General features: G+C 45.3%; 1 protein-coding gene across 1 annotated transcript; it reads left to right on the top strand.

Moving 5' to 3' along the window:
* Positions 1-853: 853 nt before the first annotated feature.
* On the top strand, positions 854-19,231 carry WDR91 (WD repeat domain 91). Its single transcript, XM_066550247.1, has 15 exons — positions 854-1,000; positions 2,640-2,819; positions 3,802-4,009; positions 4,845-4,927; positions 7,094-7,218; positions 8,948-9,125; positions 9,393-9,551; positions 11,584-11,783; positions 12,236-12,386; positions 13,835-13,929; positions 14,238-14,406; positions 15,112-15,220; positions 16,657-16,769; positions 17,533-17,730; positions 18,586-19,231. The coding sequence occupies exons 1-15, from the start codon at positions 878-880 to the stop codon at positions 18,748-18,750; spliced, it is 2,256 nt and encodes a 751-aa protein (XP_066406344.1). The 5' UTR covers positions 854-877; the 3' UTR covers positions 18,751-19,231.
* Positions 19,232-19,645: the final 414 nt, after the last annotated feature.

Genomic DNA, 19,645 nt, shown 5'->3' with positions numbered 1-19,645 from the left:
TTATCTTTCTGTAGAAAATAATGAAATTTGAAATATTTTCTTTGCCTGAGAGATATCTGTTTGTTAAGTACTTACTAAAATCTAATTCACCACTAACAATTAACAGCAACCCAGCTGAAGCCAGCCTATCTCCTGCACCCTTCCCTACAATGATTTATGTTTCATTTCCATTGAAAATCCAGGGCTTGGCTTCACAAAGCACTAAGACTCCTTTGCTCCCACCGATGGTGCTAAATGACAGGCTTCTTTACGACATAGAAGTTTTTTTCCCAATAAACTGTGATACATTGGTGTGGGCAACGATACCAGACATACTCTTGCACGAGAGGGCCAGATCCAGGCCCAGCCAGGCCTGCCACAGCCTGAGGCGCCCGCCTGGAAAGCCCTTCCCGGCTTTCCACTGGATTAATGCCCCTTGCCTCGCTACCGACCGCAAACACAGCCCAGAGGTAAGAGTGCCCGCCCCTGCTGCTCCGTCGGAGGTCGGGAGGCGCGGGCCGGCCGGGAGAAGCCCGTGAGGGGCCGCGCCGGGAGCCTCTGGAATGGCCCGCTCGCTCCGTCTATCAATCACCCCCCGTCCGTCAATCACCGCGCCCCGCCCCCAGCGCCGCCGCGCCTCCGCCGCCCGCGCCGAGCAACACCAGCCGCACGTGGCGGGCGGCCAATCGGCACGCAGTCTCAGCCCGGCGGCGACCAATCAGAAGGCGGGAAAAACGCGGGCTGGACGCGCCAGCGGGGTGGAGAGTGGGGCAGGGAAGAGGCGCGCAAGGCACGCTGGGAGTTGTAGTCCCGCTTGGGGCAGGTCTGGGCCGGGTCATCCCCTCCCATCCCCGCCCCGGCCGTGGGCGGGCGGTGCTGGCGGCGCCGCGGGGCCCCCATGGCGGCGGCAGCGGAGCGCACGGACGAGCTGGTGCGGGAGTATCTGCTCTTCCGCGGCTTCACCGCCGCCCTGAAGCAGCTGGATGCCGAAATCAAGGCGGACCGGGAGAAGGGTTTCCGGGTAAGTGCCGAGCGCATCCCCGCTGCCGGCGGGGCGCTGGGCGCGGGTGCGCCTCTGGGAGGACGCGGTCCCCGGGCGGGCCGCGGGCGCCTCTTGGCGCTCCGGGGGCTGGGCGAGGGCAGCGGGCCTGGCGGCGGAGGGAGCCCTCGGAGCCACCGCGCTTCCCCGCCGGGCTGCGCTGGGCGCCGGGGCCCGGCCGGCCCGCAGGCGGGACCCCGCATCCCGGAGCCCCCCGGCCGCCCTGCCGCGCCCCTCAGGGACACGCAGCCTCCTGGCGGGGCTGTAGCCGGCTGAGGGCTCCCCTCCCGCCCGGCTCCAGGGCCCGTCAGCGCAGCACGGCGGCTCCATCCCCTCGCCTGCCTTTGAGCCGGGGGCTGCAGCTCCCGGCAGCCGCCCCGCGCCGCTGGGCAGCCCGGCCGGCTGGGAGCCCGACCTGTGACCCGCCCGCGGATCCTCGGCTTCGAGAAGAACGGAGGAGACCTGCGGAACGAGGGGGCAGGAGGACGTTCCTTTGCCTGCATCTTTTCTCGGTCATGGGATTTTTATCCAGCGGCTCTACAGCTCCGCTCGTTAGTTTGTATGTCTTGAGTACCAGCTGCCTTGACTAACTCGTCACAGAATTTGCCAGTCTCAAAAATCCAGTTTCAGTCCGTTTTGTGAGCTTTGTATTCCTGTAGCAACAGTTTTGGGCACCGAATATAGTGCTTTGAACAGTCAGATTTTTCTTTGACCAGCAATATAATAAAACTACTTTTATCCTTAATAAAGCATGTTGCTTTTATTTTTTTAAAACACCCGCACTTTGCTGGCGACTTAATCTGAATTGTTGTCCAAGAAGGGTCTACTGGGGTCACAAACTTTAGTTTTCTATATCTGTAGGAAGCCACAGAGATAAAAGTTGGGTATGTCCTAAGATACTAAGTGATGAGGGGAGAGCAAACCACATATTAAACAACCTTAGTTTAATTTTACACAGGATGCAGTTTTTTCTTTTTCCGATGCCTGTCTTGGCCATCAGAAACCACTGAACAAAAAATCTATTCCCACACTACCATTCTGCCTTATTCATACTGCAGAAATGATTTCCAAAGAGACATAATGACAAAAAAAAAAAAATTCTTCTGCAAAATTTTATGCTTGCCTTGTTAGTAGATGATGTTACTAAAGATAAAGGTACTTCAAAAATTGCAATGGAGCAGAACTGACTTCCTCTTTCTGTTGGCTAAATTCAGGTGTTTTTCCTTTTAGTCTAAAAATAATACTTTTTTTTCAGGTGCTGCACTTGAGTTTTAAACATTTAATCACATTAATTTTTTTATTGTTATTATTAACAACACACTTTTAAAGGAGGTGGAAAGTTTTGCTTACTTGCAAAAAAAACCCATCAGCTGGGTTCAACAAAATGTGATATTCCTGTCAAAATCTGTTTGGCTATGCTCTGTCATATTTCTTTTTCCTTCCTTTGCAAAGTGCTGCAGAGTGGAAGAATGCTAATGCAAAATGCACAGTGTTTCCAGGATTAGAAAATGGCTAATGCATAAGGATTGTACAGTTAAAGCTTCTCAGCACTAAGTTACAGCAAGTCTTGTGCCTCAGGAGCCCTCTCATGAGTGAAGTGTCCCTGTTTTGCCCTCTTTAGGTGGATAAGATAGTGGAGCAGCTGCAGCAGTTTGTGCAGAGCTACGACCTGGCTGCCCTGCGGGATTACTGGAGTTATCTGGACCGACGCCTTTTCAGCCGCCTGGAGGACGTGTACCGGCCAACGGTGAACAAGCTGAAAACCAGCTTGTTCAGATACTACCTGGTCCATGCTATCCAGGTAGGGTTTCATTTTTAGGCTTCTTTATAAAGGTCCTGGTCTCTGAAACCAAAGCAATAAACTGCCTCTGTGAGATTCTGCCAGGCCTGCTGGATTAGGAACAAGCAGTTCATGTGTCATGATCAGGAGTTTGATGCAGACTCACATGACAAGTTTGTGTGCAGGATAAGGAAACTCGGGCAATAGGGAAACGTGGTTTGCTGGGTGCAAGATATTCACTCTCACATAAAGACAGGTTTCCCTCAGAAAGGATAACAGTACTGCTAGCTCAGTCCTGCTCAGTTAACTTGGATACTGGCAGAGAACACAAGCTTCAAACTGGAACAAGGAAATGTGGAAGAGAAAATTAATGTCTTTTTGCTTGTTATGAATAGAACAGAAAATAGTGAGTGTGAGCTTAAAATGAAACAGAGATTTTTTTCTGTTCAAACCCTGGAAAGTCAGTAGAGTATATTCTCCCCTTGATTCTTCTTGGTTCCGTTCCCTGACTGGAGATCGAGGTGTTAGTGGAGAAGTCAAAATCTAATACATCTTTCTAGAAGTGTGATTTTTCATGGTTTGTTTTGCCACGTGCTTACCCTGAGGTGTGACAGTCCTGTCTGAATAATGTGTCAGTTGGAAACCTTTTCAAGCTGTATGTGCTGTAGACTTAAGTAATTTGAATTATACTTTGGTCCTGTATACGAATGCTTATGTTAGTGCACTCTGCACTGGTTTAACTGAAATCAGTGTGTTTGGTTCGATTGGTCTCAGCCTTTAAACAGGATTGTGGTGACTAGAAAGAAGTCTTTTGGATTAAGTACATTTGTGAGCTTCTCCTACCATATTTGGGATTCTTTTGTTTCCTGGTCAATCTGTAACTAACCACTTGTTGTGTCAGGGTGGTGAAAATAGTTGTGTTCATAACAAAAAGCAAACGTTCCTGGACCTAATCTGGTGGCATTCACAGAGTGTAAGCCCTGTTCTTCTTGCTGTGTTTCAGAATGGCCGCAATGACAAGGCGCAGGAGTTTTTCCTCAAGCAGGCCTCCGAGCTCCAGAACCAGGCAGAGTGGAAGGATTGGTTTGTCCTGCCCTTCCTCCCTGCTCCAGACTCCAACCCCACCTTTGCTACCTACTTCTCGCGCCAGTGGGCAGATACCTTCATCGTGTCTCTGCACAACTTCCTGAGTGTCTTATTTCAGTGCATGCATATCCTTCTTTTCAACTAATAGTTAAATCTCCCTTGCCCTGGTGTTACACTTTGATCAGTTATGCCAAGGATATAGTACTATGGAACTTCCTGCTTTCAGGTGATTTTTTACAGCCAAGACTTAATAGAAAGTTGGTGTTTACCAGAGGATGTTGGAATAGTTACTGCTCAATTATCTGATGATACGTGGTATTCCCTGGGCAAAACAATTATGGTTGTTGCTGATGCTGAATCATCCTCATGCTAGTGACTAGAAATCTTGTGCACATCTTGTTTTGAAATGGTTTTACTCTTTGCTTGACATAGTACAAAACAGTCATACAACCTTGGGTCATAATCCATAACTGAACTGGCATCTGCTGTTAGATCCTTCTTTGGGTACATTATGTTCACAACATTGCCTAGTGACAGCTCATTATAATAGAGCAGTTGATTTTTGGCAGGAATAAGTTTTTAGCCCCACCCTACAGAGTTCTGTCTTGTTTGGTGATGGGCAGGCTTATGCTGCAGCTGGAATACAGCTCATCTTGAACTGTTCAGTGCACAGCAAAGCAGTAATAGAACTTGTCTTGCCCTCCACTTCTTACTCTAAAAAGAAATACTCTAAAATTCCTTGCAAAGTCCACATGAAATAGTTTGTGCAACAGCAAAGTGAAAAGTTGACTTAATTACTTAAGTTGTTGCTAATCATCTGGTCATGCACATACTTTTTGCTAATTGTATGGACTGGGCAGCTTTGTTTTTACAGATAAATGGCCAGTATGGAGTGCTCACTTTTAGGATTAAGCCAGATGTACACAAGTTATCACCTCAATTTTCTTTAACATTGCTTACCAGTTCCAGTCATACTGAACTTTGAAGCTGAATGTCTCAGGACCAGTCTCATCCAAGAAGAAAATGAATCGTTGCGACATAAGGTCAGAACTGAGATCACTCTTTAGCTGCTGACTGTGTGATGTGAGTTTTGTAAAGTTGATTCCATCCATTCAAGAACATTGTAACTGTTCTGTTTGGTGCAGTTATTCTAAGGCAGATTCTTTAAGTCTTTTGTTTTATTTTGATTTATCTTTCAATTATTTCCAGTAAACTTAGGGTTGTGATCATATCGTGAAGCGTGTGTTTAGGATATTCCTGTCCCTCTGCTGGAGGTGATTGTCTCCTCTTCCTGTGCTGTCTTACAGGTGACTGAATACTATACAAACTTGTTTTCTGTTACACTGCAAAGTTAAAACAAGGTGAAGCTGGTAGCAGGTTAGGGATGTGTGTCGTAGAGTTATAGAATGGGTTGGAAAAGAATTGTGGCTGATTTTGTGAATAGTATTCAGTCACTTCCAGATTTTAGCTGATAGAGAAATAGAAGCAATAGAAATGGGTAGTAAATTCTGGCAAAGAGACAGAAACTGTTACTTCTGAAATGGCCCCTTCACCATGTTTGATATGTACTTAAAGCAATTTAGACCAACTAATGGAAGTGTTGTGAGTGTCTGTTTCCCAGCTCTAGATCTTACAGTAAACCATAAGAAGGGTCTATTAGTTCAGACAAAATGTTGCCCAGCTCCATGTCTTCTGTTTGACAGTATCATCAGCAGATATTTAGGGAAAGAGTGTAACATGGGTCAGTCATTTCCATGTATAACTTCTGTTAGAGAAATTTGTGAAATCTGCAGTTTAAGAACTTTCTAAACTATAGATCACATGTGGATGATCACATACAAGTAGGAAGGCTTATTCATGTAAGCAGAACTTTAATTTTGCTTCCTCAAACATACCAAGAAAAGCTCTTTCTATATAAATACTTCAGTAAAGTTTGTGCTTTACCTCCTGTGTTACAAAACATTGTTGTATGTTGTGTTTCCTGTTTGTACTGTTTTAATAGCTGTTCAACACTTTCCTAGAAATAGAAGTTAAATAGAATAATTGATTTCAAAAAGGAGGCAGTTCTTGGGAAAAACCCCAAGATTTGTCACTCTGTACTGTATGGAGTTAGAAGGTCAGTCAAACATTGACAGGAGGGTTCTGCAAAGATAGTCAGTGAGTAGGGACAGAAGATGAGATATGTTTTGCAATAGAGCTCTTTTATTTCCTCAAATTTTGTGTTCTTTAATTTTAGTCAGAATAAACCTGTAGTTTGTGTTTTGCATGTTGGCTGGTATCGTTTGGTATCATTTGCAGTCTGGATTAAAGTTATCTGACAAATTGACAGAAGTAAAACTAGACTTTCCCTTTTAGTCAACTGCTCAGGTCAGAGGGGGAACCAGCTACCTCTAGAATACAGCTTTTAAAAAAGGATGTCAATAAATACTGAATTTTATGCTAGCTGAAATTAAGTAGTGATTCTGTTTTATGCTGCTGAAACAATGCAAATACATAAATAGCAAGCTAAGATTTCTAAAGCTCATTTTTCTTCCTGTATTTTCTTTCCTTAAATAGTGTGTTAAAAAGAAAAAGAAATATATCTGAAAAACAAACGTACACAAACAGAAAAGCCTGAGGAACTCTTTGTGTAAGAGTCACAGGCATAAACCACATCTGTTCCAGAAAGCTGCATCCTGAGGTTCCTCTCTAGTAAAGAAGAAAAGAGATGATTTCCTTTCTCCACAATGTGGAGATAAATCTCGCTATCATGCTTGGGAAGGAGTTGCACAGGGTATGGAGCTGGATTTCAGGGTGACCTGGTTTCCCTGACCTTGGTGCACCCTGCCAGTCCAGCAAGCCCTTGGCTGTGGGAAGGAGATTACCTTCTAGGCTCCGTGCCTGCCCTGCCCTGGCCTCAAACTGCCTGCACAGAGAGGGACTGGTGAGCTCTGCCCTGCCCAGCTCTTGTTTCCCAGCACCACTGATGTCCCCACAGCCAGCCCCAGGAGAGGAATGAAAGGTTTTAAGTAGGCTCCAGTTTCATGTGCCTAAAGTACTGATTGCTTTGACTAATTGGACTAATGTGGTGCTCAGCCAGTCAGAGCAACTTTTTTCCTTCCCCGCCCTTCTAGAGCTGTTGAAATAAAAGGAGTAAACAACTTCAGTGAGTGGGAAGGAGGTGAATCTCAGCGACCCTGTGTTTACTTGGCTCTTTTCTCCTGTCCTAGCTGTTTGCTCTGCAGGCTGAATCCTCCCGCATGAAGAAAGAGGAACTGGAGGTGGAACAAACAGTTCTGCATCACAAGTTGCCTGCATATGTGGCCAACATGGATCGACTGGGGGACTCTGAGCTGTGAGTGCCTGCAGGAGAAGAGCTGGGGACAGGCTCTGCTGCTTTTGTTGGGTCAGGGAGGTTCCTGGAGGGTCATTTCCATGTCCCCTGCCCTGGGATTCAATGCAGAAAGACATCCAGGCAGACCTAAGTAGGTTTAATGGAATTCACGACAGATGTCTCTCCCATCTTTTTTGGGAGGTTCTTGCAAACCAGTGAGAGCCCAAGCACACATGGAAGTGATTCTGCTCTGCTGTCAGCATTGCACTGAGGTGTTCTGGGCATCTAGGGCACTGGCAGCAGTGCAGTATTGCTCAAGTGAAGTGGATTGCCTCTTGATTCCATTTACTTGAGTGCCTGCAGTGCCATAGGTGAATGCCCTGTGTTGTTTTGTAGATACTGTTACTGTATGACCCAAAAGGATTCTAGTTACACAGGGATGTTTTCTTGCTTTTGTAAAGTCAAGGCAGAAAGAGCTTCTCTTCTGTGAGGCTCAGTTATGCACAGATTTCCTCATGAACTTGCTGCAGTTAAAAGTGTGTTTTAGGCTGCATCTATTTTGTGCTTATCTCTGGAAATTAGGCAACATACACAGTGATACAGCTTCTTTAACTGTTATTTTTTTACTCCAGTACAGGACAGGAATAGGATTGATTAAATTATCCTGTTGCCAGTGGCAGATAGAAATTGTAGCAGGTACTACACACAAAATGTTTCAATCTAAAATTTGTCTTATTAGGTAGACTTAAGTGTTTATTGAACTATCTTGGTGACAGCTCTGCAGTCTTCGCACAGTACAGGCTACAGAGTTTAGTTTGTGATATGTTTTTTTTAACTATGTGGAAAGCCCTGATGCTATCTGCATGTATGGAGGAGGGATGGGGTAATTTATTCCTGTATTTATTTTTCTCCATTTGAATTAGAAAAACTTGCCTAAGAAGAGGCATTTCTTGCATGTGCAGCTTATCTCTTAGTCTGGGGACCAGTTCAGTTGCTTATTTTCGTGTCTCTGTTTAACCCAAAGCCCAGCTTTGGTAGAATAGTTCCATCCTTGCTGAGTGGATAGACAGTGAAGATTATTGTATTCCCCTTGCCCTTGCTGCCACTCTGCTCTCAGAGGAAGCTGTAGCAGAGTGAGGTCAGACAGTTATGTTCTGGGAAGCAGCTGCTGCTCTTGGCATTGTGGACTGAAAAGGGAGATGTTTATAATCATACAAATGGGCTGTAGCTCTCTTATTTTCTTTGGGTCTGGATTTTAAGAGATTGAAGGCTTGTGCCATAAAATTGTTGAACATAACTTGCTGTTTATCAAAGGGTTTGTTTGTGAAATATTGGATGCTGAAAGTCTCTCAAAGTAGGTCTGTTTTATGCTATCAATTGGGAATCCCCTCTGAATAAGTCCTACAGAAATCTGAATTTCCCTGCCTTTCCCTTAGGGTCTTTCTAAACAAACAGTGGAAGGAGTTTTAGGTGGCTCTAAAGGGGATTCAGCAACAGTTTGAGCTCACTGTCTCAGTGGCATCTCTGAGAAGTGAGCTTTTGGTTACAGTAACTGTAATGACCTGCTCCAGGCACTAACAGGATATTTTCAAATAGGGTTTTAGTGCATAGCGGTGCAGTGGCTTGCAAATGAACATGTGTCTTGCAGTGGTTCAAACAGCTGCCACTTCATTCAACTGGGTGGTCTTTGGGCAGGTTGCCTTGCTACACTTTCATACTCTATTTGGTGGTGTTTTGTGTTTTTCATCAGTGATATGACCTGCAACCAGAGAAGTACAGCACATTCTCTTCAGTCCCGGGGCGGCTTTCTGTCCTCCTTTCTCTCCCAAAGTAAAAAGGGCCCTTCCAGACCAATCCATTCAAGTGGGGCTTCTCCAATGCAGGCTAGCAGTATGCTGCTAGGGAAGAAAGAACCAACAAATCACCAGGTAATTCTCAACTGAAAGTTCCTCAGTCTCCAAGGAATTAACTTGCAGCATGGCACTGCTCCAAGCTTCTGCTTCCATCTGAAAAATGAAATGTCCTTTCCTGCCTTGCGAATGTGTGCTGGGCCTGAATGCAGCACAAGAACAGCTATTGTTATCGAAGAGCTTGTGGAGCTCTTGCAGGTGTTTGGTTGCTTTGCTGCTTCTTTTGCTCTTTGTTCTGCAGCCTATAGAAGCATAACTTTCCCCAGTCACTTCTCTGCTTTCCAGAGTGCCAAAGGAAAAGAAGGAGCAGTGAGCTCTAAGGATGGGAAGAGCCACTTCAGTGGTTTAGTGGCAGGAGAGTCCAGTTCCCTGCAGCAGCGGCAGAAGCGCTTGCAAGAGCATGGGAAAGAAAGGAAAGAACTGTTGTCAAAAGGGACCTTCCAGGTACTGGTCAGCACTGCAGGGCTGGGAGGCAGAAGGCTTGCATTTCTGTAAAACTAGGGGGTAAAACAAGTGCAAGTATTTCCTTTAAGCTTTGGAATTGCTAGTCAGGAATAACTGTATCAAAGGTTAATGTTTATAGTTAATCCAACTCCTGCACTTGGTTTATTTCTGTGTCCCTGGAAGTTAATCAGTATTGGCATTTCAGGTGGAAGAAGAATTCTTTTGTCTCTGTGTTTTTCAACAGCCTGGTCCTGAGGTTTCATTACGGTTTTATTCACTTTCAATGGTTGTGTTCAAATACCTTGTTAAAATCCCCATTCTTCGGTGGTAATGAACTTGGCTCACTCATCCAGCCAAAGTGAGTTCTCTTCCTGTAGGTTCTTAAGCTGACTTATACAGGCCCTGTGCAGGACAATAAAAACTAATATAAAATTTTCCTGTATAGGAATGGAACTTGCTTTCCTAGCAACATTTACTTTTTGGAGTTTTTTGTACTTTACTGTTGCAGTTTTGCCTGGGGGTGTGCTCTGCTTTAAAATCTAATGAAATAATAAAACTGTGTCCTGGATTTTAACTGCTGAAGGTCAGCACACTGCTTCTGTTCACCTGTGTGTTGTCTGGCTTTCAGCAGCCATGTTGTCAAAAAGTACAGAGCACAGGCAGCATCTCAGCCCTTGTTATTTTGTCTGTATGAGACATTCTGCCTTGTGGAGAGACAGTGCTGAGGGACTGTTGCCCCTTGGCCAGTGTGTGGCTGTTCTGTGTGTGGGAGTGCTGGTTAAAGAGATGTTACTCTCACTCAGCACTCAAGGCCTTGAGAGAACTTTTTTATTCATGGTTCATCTAAAACACTTTCAGTGTTGGTTGGAAAATTGCAAAGCCCAATTTCTTAGTAAGTTTCCTTTCACTTCCCTTTTTCTACGTTTAAGGCAGTGATTTTTGGGATGTGTAAAGATTGGTCCTTGTGCTCTTGGGGAAGCTTGATACTCTAACTTTCTCTTGTACTCAAAGCATGTGAGCAAAAAGGAAACTGAAAGGTGGCACTGTTTTCTTTCACATGAGTGTCATTAACTGGTTGTTACCTCCCCATATTAACTAGCAGAATAATTCTTGGATTTATTTCCCAGTCTATTCCAGCTCTGTGATTTCAGATGATTTGATTATGCAGGGCTTGATCCCTTGGTCCTGATGAGAAGCTACTGTAAATTAGGCAAGCATGTGTTACAGAACAGGAATTCATAACCATCAATACCAATACCATTTTGGGGACACTTAGCTTTCAGAGGATGGTTTATCAAAAGAATGCTAGCAGATGGTTTACCACCTTATGTGCTGTATCTGCTTCTTGTTCAACTTCTGCTGGCAAGGGAATACTGAGCTGCTTCCAAATATTTCTGCAGTGCAGATCTTGTCTCATTCGGATACCGTCACTTCCTAAAACTCCATTTGTTCTGTCTGCCCTGTCAAATTGGGTTTTAAGCTTTTGGACTCATGTGTCAGCTCTACTGTTGTCATCAGTCAGTTGGCTGCAGTGGTGACTCCAGTGTGCACAGTCTAAACCTCTGGCAGATGAGGATAATCCATCCACTGGGGCTTAAGAGCCAAGTTTTTTGCAGGTTTGCTGAACTGCATATTATACAGACTTAACTTATATTGCTGAATGCAAGAATTCCTTGAAATATGTTGCTTTTCTTGTGAATCTGAGCTCTGATGGCATGTAAATGGGCCTCTGATATTGGCTGAGGTATGCTATAAATGTTACAGTTCTTTTAATTCTTACAGGAAAGTATATATCTGGCACATGGAGGGGGATATAAGGGACTCAACAACTAAGCAGGTCATATTAAATAGTGCAGTTGTGCAACACATGGTCCTTGTACTCAGAAAGGTCCCTGGCAGAAGGAGTGTCGGTCTGACAATGCTTCTGTTTTGTTGCAGCTTCTTTTCTTTTTTTCTCCCAGCAGACTGGGGTAGCTGAGGAGCTTGATATGGAGCTGCTTCCTTGTATTTCACACAGGATTTCTTCCTTCAGGGCCAAAGTGCTGAGAAGAAAACAGATACTAACACAGCTGAGGCAGAACCGTGCTCAGAGCTGCATGCTGAGCAAACAGAGACTTCAACCAAAATGCCTGGCAGCAGTGCAGAGGCTGTGGGGGTCCGGCAGGAGCAGCCTTTCATCGTCCTGAGCCAGGAGGAGTATGGGGAGCACCACTCATCCATCATGTACTGCAGGTATGGCACTGGCAGGAGAGGGCTGTCTTGTAGAAGCCTCTGCAGAAGGATCAGCTGTGTCTGCCCTCTTTCTCCCAGCCTCTGTTCTGTCCAGCACATTGGACATGTACTCTCAGTTGTTGGGCAGTCAGGTTGGTGTGACTGAAAATAACATGTAGCTTGTGCTACGTGTGAAAAAGGACAAAGATTTTTGGACAGAGATATTTGTGATTGGGCAATGCTAGCCAGGAGGAAAGTCTCTTGGAAAGCAGGTATTTTTTAAGGGCATTATGCTTTATGTCTGGAGCTTGGTGTGCTTTGTTGTGCCAGTTACTGTGAAGTGAGCAGGAAGCAGTGCAAAGTTCTAATTCCTGCAGAAGGAACTTGTGTGTGGCCAGGAAAGGAAGGATTAGTGGGTTACATCTAAGAATTTGAGGGAGAAGACTATCCCATCAGTTTCATTCTACACACAGGGTTGATTGTTCTGGACGGAGGGTGGCCAGCTTGGATGTGGATGGGGTCATCAAAGTCTGGTCTTTTAACCCCATAATGCAAACAAAAGCTTCATCCATTTCCAAATCTCCATTGCTGTCCCTGGAATGGGCCACCAAGCGTGATCGGCTGGTGAGTAGTCTGTGTGTGGAAGTGCAGCAGATGATTTGGGGCCGTGTTGCATGTTCACTTCTAGACAGCTGCACTGTGGATAAGATTGGGGCAGCAGTTAATTTCCAAAGGGAACCAAAGCCTCTAAAAAGAGCTAGAGTGGGGAGTGTATGCTTTGTATTGAGCAAGGAGTTCACCACTGCTTGCCCTGAAACAGAAATTCTGAAGTGCAGTGTGGTACAGCTGCAGGATAGAAGTAGTGCCTTTGAGAGAAATGCCTGTCTTCACACAGATTACACAGCAACTTGTAAAGACAAGCAGAAGCAACTGAGTACAGCAGCCTGTGGGAGGCCTGCAGCAGAGAGCTGTGGACCTTTACTCATAGCCTGAGCCAGCAGCAGAGAAGAGGAAACAGGGTTGTGGGGGTGGCATTTTACTTGTGTGTAAAAAGGTGTGAAAAAAGCTCCATGGCCAGTTCTAGACTGGTGTCTTAAGAGCTGAGGGTTTGTGTGTGCATGAGGAGCTTGGGTCTTGTTTAAATAACATGGAAGTTTAAGTGTTTCCTACATGCCTTTTTCTCTAATTCTATTGCTAGAGAGGAGCCTTAAATGATATGCATTCCTTTGAGTACTTGCACTGTTGCTAGTGTTTCATGGCCTCCCTTGGCAGATACAGGCTGTATGAGAAGGCTGGCCTGCAAGTGAGGCAGTATTTTTCACATTTTGGCACTGACAATATGTGGCTTGCTAACCCCAAAATGCCACCTGTGAAGAGCTGGTGCTAAAGCTTGTCTGTTCTTTGGCATTTAGAAAGCAAGTTGTCAATGCAGTTGTTGCTCTTTGTTTGTTGTGAAGATGTTTCTTCTGCTTTGTGGAATTAATTTCCTTCTTGCTAACAGAAAGATTCTTCCTTCTGAAATACATGTAGGATGCACCAGCAAATTAGGCACTGAAGTGACAAAGATCTGGCTTGCTCAGTTTTCTTTTATAATGCATCTTTTCATTACTTAAATTTTAATTGAAATTGTAACACCACTGATAAAGCATGTGTGAGCTCTTCTGGATGATTTTATCCTCCCATGGGTGAAAGGAGTTGGCTTCTGCTTGAATTTCTCTTTGGCACACAGTTAACAATCTTAAGCTTCTCTTTACTTAGACCCCTAGATACTGAGACTCCATACATGTTTTGCATCTCATAAGGTTGAGCCATGATCTAAAAAGTGGTGTTTATGCCACCTTGGTGCCTATTAGATCTTTTTCTCACTGGGAAGCAGGGTTTTTACTCTGACTTCTGTGGCTTTGGGGTAGTCCCACTCAGTGTGATTGCACAAGAAGACAGGATGTACTATAATGGAGTAATATTTAGTCTGAATGCATAGAAAAAAAATTACTAAGTCTTGGTGGTTGTTGGCCAGCATCATTGTACTGCTCACTCACACTTTTTCCATCTACTTCCTTGCTGGTTTCAAGCTGTTGCTTGGCAGTGGGGTCGGGACAGTTCGTCTTTATGACACAGAAGCAAAGAAGAATCTCTGTGAAATCAGCATTGATGAAGACATGCCCAGGTAACTCTGGAATACTGATTTTTGTATATAAATAAGCGGTGTTGGTTTTAATAGTAAACATCTTAATGTTCCTGCTGCTTTTCTGCAACTGCAGGACTATCCAGCCTTCATCTAGAGGGCAGTCCCTGCCTGAACAGTGTAAAACTGTTCAGGTAAATGGGAGACACTCAAAAACTAAGCAGATGAATCTGCCCTCCTTTGCAGTGCACCCTGTCTTGCGAACTCTTAATGGGAGAGCTCGTAGGTGAGTGTTTTGCATGAGGCAGCTGCAGGAGAGAGGTGATTCAGACCATGTGCCTGTGTTTCAGGATCCTCTCGCTTGCCTGCAGCCCAAGTGGTGCCTCCTTCGTCTGCTCTGCAGCAGCCCAGAGCCCTGTCTCCCACATTGACTTCTCAGTAATCAACTCTGGGGGCAAAAGCATGAACCAGGTTCCTGGGAAGCTGCTACTGTGGGACACTAAAACAATGAAACAGCAGGTACTTGCTGGGTTTCTTTCCTTTCTCAGTCTTCTTGCTGAGAATGAGTGTCTTCTGTTTCAATGTCTAGGAGCCCTCTTTCAAAATTATGCTGACTTTCTTTTCAACACCCTTCCTTTTCCTTCTTCCTCCTTTCCCTCTGTCACATTCAGGATAAAAATAAATAATGTAAGTAGCTGCTGGATTGGGTGAAGTTTTTTTGTTTTATTGGTGTGTTGGGATTTTTCTGAGGAATTCTTCAGAATAGTCCATGGCCTTGTTTCTATTCTGGCTGCACAGTTTGTGACTGGAAATATCCCAAGTGGATTGAATGACGCTTTGCTGAGGCTTTCTCCAGTTGAGCTGTACTGAAAGGTTTTCGTTGCTGCTGTTTCCCTTGCCTTCCCTGTTTTTAAGTGAAGTGCTGTCCCTGACATGTAGGAGAAAGCAACATACTCGAGCTAATGCCTGCCAGAAGCTGGTTTTGCAGCCTTGAGGCCATGGCCAAGAAAGCTGTGGCTTGGCTGAGGTGAATTGCTGGTTTAGTGTCACAGAAAAATGCCGCTGCCAGACCTTGAAGTCTGTAGTCATTAGAGGCGTAGGGCTCCAAACCAGACTTCTTGTTACTAAATACCATCTTTCTTTCTTTCTTCCTTCCCCTGGAGTTCAGCTCTTCAGCGCCCCCAGCTCCATTTTCTCAGCACTAATGCAAATTTTCCCTTCCAGCTGCAGTTCTCCCTGGAGCCTGAGCCCATTGCTATTAACTGCACAGCCTTCAACCACAATGGCAACCTTCTGGTCACCGGGGCTGCAGATGGGATTGTTCGTCTCTTTGGTACAGTGCAAAGGGACCTGGGGGCATTGGTTGGTAGCCAGCTCTGAGGCCAGGTGGCCAAGACTGGCATTTGGGCTTGGATCACAAATAGTGTGGCCAGCAGGATGAGGGAAGGGATTGTCCCCCTGCTCCTGGCACTGCTGAGGTTGCATCTCAAAGCAGCATGTTGGGTTTTGGGGCCCTCACTACATAAAAGACATTGTGGGGCTGGAGCATGTCCAAAGAACAAAACCAAAGCTGGTAAAGGGTCTGGAGCACCTGAAGAGTGGCTGCAGGAGTTGGGGTTCTTTAGCTTAGGGAAAAGGAGACTGAGGGGACACCCTACTGCTTTCTACAAGTACCTGAAAGGAGATTGTAGCCAAGTGTTGGTCAGTCTCTTCTCCCAGGTAACAAGGATCAGACAGGAGGAAACAATCTCAAGCAGCATCGAGGGAGGTTTAGATTTGATATTAGGGAAACTTCTGTCACCAAAGGGATTGCCAAGCACTGGAGCAGGCTACCCAAGAAAGTGCTGGAGTCACCATCCCTGGAAGTATTTAAAAGATGTTACAGATGTGGCACTTAGGAGTGCAGTTTAGTGGTGTAGTTGGCAGTGTTAAAGTTGGGCTTGATTATTTTGGAGGTCTTTTCTAACTTAAATGTTTCTGTGAAACTGAGTAGTGAGGTGGTCCCTAGTCCTCAGCTGGCTCCCCATAGCAGGGAGGCAGCTGTAGGATATGCTTGGAGAACAAGGTGGAAGCTGTTGTCTCCACAGGAGCTCTCAAGAGTGAATTGACATAGACTTTTTTGGAGGACATTGGCTGGAGACCCTGGTAGTGCTGCTGGATCTGTTGTTTCTCTCCTGCTGAAGAGGAGAGTGAATTTGCTCTTAAGCCGTGTGGTCTTGTGCTGTGCCAGATAGCAGTACCACTAGAGGCTGAGTTGTGAGGAAAGCAATAAATGTGAGACCTTGCATTTAAATGCAAGAGTTTCACATTAGTCCTCCTTTTGGGAGTAATTTGTGTTTCTCAGGTTTTTGTTCTCTTCAGCCTTTTCTTGCAATAAAGGCAGCTCAGGGCTCCTAACTTTGAATGGGGAATCTGCCTCTGGTGCAGGTGGAGGCTGCAGTCCCTGGTCTTTGGGAGGAGAGCTGTCAGCAGCTGGGAGGATGGGCAGGATAACAAGGGGAGGAGGAGGGCCAGTGGTGCTTGGATGCAGAATGCCTGCAGTTGTCAGTGAGTGTATGAGCAGCCCTGTGAAGTCAGTAGTTATAGACAATGATTTTTGTGGCCAAAGTGAGAGCAGGAGTATAGGCACAGGGTGCTGGGACTGGATTGGGCTCCCCCAGGCTGGTTTGGAGGGCTGGCACAGAGACCTCAGGAACATAAAAGGCCTCCCTCTCTTCACCTCAGCTCTGTGTGAGTAGGAGGAGTGTTCAGTGCTGGTTCTCCCCTCAGATATGCAGCAGCACGGGTGCGCCATGAGCTGGAAGGCACACGATGGGGAAGTCTACTCCGTGGAGTTCAGCTATGATGAGAACACAGTCTACAGCATAGGAGAGGATGGCAAGGTAGGCTGGGGATGGCCTCCTACTGCTCAGCTGGCAGAGAGGTTACTTCTGGAGTCTTCTCCATATGGTGGGGACAATCATAAAAATATGCTCAGATTCTGGATGAAACGTGGGCTGCTAACTGCAGTCTTAGGTGTGCAGTACCACCCTGCTCCAGGTAATCTGCAGAGAGAGTGGCTGATAAATGTGTTCATAGTTGGAGCAGTCTTTGACCTTGTGTGAAAATCCTACTGTTGGTGACATCCCTTTTCTAAATAGTCCATGTGAAGATGACCTTTCTCTGACCTGAGATCACCACATTTGAGATATGGGATTCACAGGAAGGCATATCCTTGACCACCTTGCATAAATCTCATCAGCAGCTCCCTTTATAATTGTTATTGTAATTGTTATTATTGTTTATAATAAACACTGCAATTTCTGCAGTTCCTCAGTCTTCAGCAGTAGAGAAAGGTGTGGCTCAGGGAGGGACTTTGGCTGAGGAGTAAAGCAAGTTCTCACCAGAGTACTGCATGCAGTATGGAAAGACACATAGGCAGTAGTGCTTGAGGAAGGCAGGGCATATCTTTGCCTGGATAGAAGGCACTCTTACAGCCTTTGCAGCCTGTGTTTTATTAATATATATAGTCATTAGGTATAGATGTCAAAATGCCATCTTTGTGAGGAATACCCACTATTTTGCTTAAAAGCAAAAAAAGGCTACTGCACTTGCATCCCAGTTAATTTCATTATAGGCTTTTCTCATCTCTTTTTCTCATTCTAGTTTATTCAGTGGAACATCCATAAAAGTGGCTTGAAGGTGTCTGAGTATGACCTTCCCAGGGAAGCTACAGGTCCTTTTATTCTCTCTGGGTACAGTGGCTACAAGCAAGTCCAGTTCCCACGAGGACGGCTTTTTGCTTTTGACTCTGAGGGCAATTACATGTTGACATGTTCTTCTACTGGGGGAGTAATTTTTAAGGTAAGTCTGAGAAGTGATGGGGACTACTCTTAAGTATCCATACAAACTTCTGTTAATTACAAGGGTGCAACAGCAGCCACTGGAAGTTTTTAAGCAGCACGCTGGCTCTGTCAAAGCTGCTGCTCAGTTTCACACAGTGTGCATTTTAGCAGTGTGTAGTGAGTGTACAGCAAGTGTTTGTGTCCTACAGCTGGAGTATTTGTGCTCTTTCTTAAAGCCTAGCTTTTAGTGTCCAAGTGACTAGGACAAAGTTTTAATTACTTTTTTAATGTATGGATACATGCCAGTTCAATGCAAAATGTATGATTGTTGACTGGTGCTCATGTTCAATCTGCCTTTTGTGCCTGCTGATTCTATGTTAGACCCAGCCTGATCCTCTTCCCTTACCATGTACTGAAATTAAAGAAAGGGTAAGGCTGAATGGTTCTGAGTGCCCAAATTTCTGTGCTTCATTAACAAGTGTTACTTGTCACATGCCCATGCTCTTGCAAGGCAGATTAGAATCGGAATTTTTACTTTGCATCTGGGGCACCTGAACTAACATGAGCTATAGCTTAGGCTTATGTGCTTCTCATCAGTGTATGCTCTTAGCCTGCCTTGTTCAATTACTGCAGTTCAGTTGATGTCAGAAGTTGAGCTGCCTGAGAGCACATGCTACTGTAGTGAGACTGGAAGCTTCCTTTCCCGTGTGTGCTACACACATCTCAGTATCTCTCTGATTTTCTGCTTACTTAGTGTGCTTTCTGCATGCTCTTAGAGACAGAGTGTCTCTATCAGGCTTTGGCTTGTCCTGGGTGCATTGCCCCCACTGCAGAAACATACCTCCTTAAAATCTTATGCTTTCCTTCTTTTTAGTTAAATGGTGAGGAAAAGGTTCTGGAGAGCTGCCTTTCCCTGGGAGGACACCGAGCTCCTGTTGTCACAGTGGATTGGAGCACAGCCATGGACTGCGGGACCTGCCTCACTGCTTCTATGGATGGGAAAATTAAATTAACAACCTTACTGGCTCAAAAGTCTTAACCTGGACAGTACTGAAGGGGGAAAGAGCAATAGAGCTGACAAACCCAGTGTTAACTCACAGGAACAAACTGCATGGGAGAGAAGGCAAAGCAAAGTCCCTCTTCTCATTGTAGCTTTTGCCTCTTGATAAATACATTTGCCAAACCACTGTGCAACAGAATGCCAGTACGGGATTGGATCAGTGGCAGCACTGAAAAATAAGTCTCCACTAATCCATTGTGGCAGCTGGACTTCCCTCTGTTAGGGAGTCTTGAGTAGCACGTGGCTAAAAGGCTGTGGTCACGTCAGGGTTCTGCAGAAGAAGGTGAGGCTGGAGGAAGCAAGCATGAGGCAGCACAGTGCATGACAGTAAGATGACTCAAACTGGAAAGGCTGATGAGAAACCAGAGTATTCTTGGTATAACATATGTTCTTATGATTTTGTTAGTTTGTTTTTATTTGGTATTTTTCTGTAAAAAGAAAATATTCCCTTGCATTTGAACTCTATGCTTTGTTCAGCAGTTGCTGCAAAACATGGAGGGTGGTGAGGGCAGTGATGTGCCAAGTCTCCTGCATGCAAAAAAGCTCTTGTGTTTTCACCAGGTGCTTCCAGCACCACATCTGCACACCAAGGTGAACCAGACATCCAGGAACAAAAACAACTGCATTTGCTTGGATGTATTGTGTTACCTTGGCATAGGTATCTGCTACCAACCAGAGCAGAAATTTGAGTCAGACTTTGAAATACTTATGTTGGAGTTCAGAAGCTACATAATGCCTAGTAGGTACCTGATGGTGGATAGGGGGAGGGAGGCCAGGACCAGTCTGGCCCTGTATAGGGCTCTCTGTCACTGGAGCTGTCTCTCCCCCTAAGCCCCCAACATCAGGCAAGTGCTGATGGTATTGCATAGCCTTT

The sequence above is a fragment of the Molothrus aeneus genome, chromosome 5 (genome assembly GCF_037042795.1).
Source record: "Molothrus aeneus isolate 106 chromosome 5, BPBGC_Maene_1.0, whole genome shotgun sequence".
Classification (NCBI taxonomy): Eukaryota; Metazoa; Chordata; class Aves; order Passeriformes; family Icteridae; genus Molothrus; species Molothrus aeneus.
The sequence above is the reverse complement of the archived record's forward strand: the minus strand, read 5'-3'. Positions and strand labels throughout refer to the sequence as shown.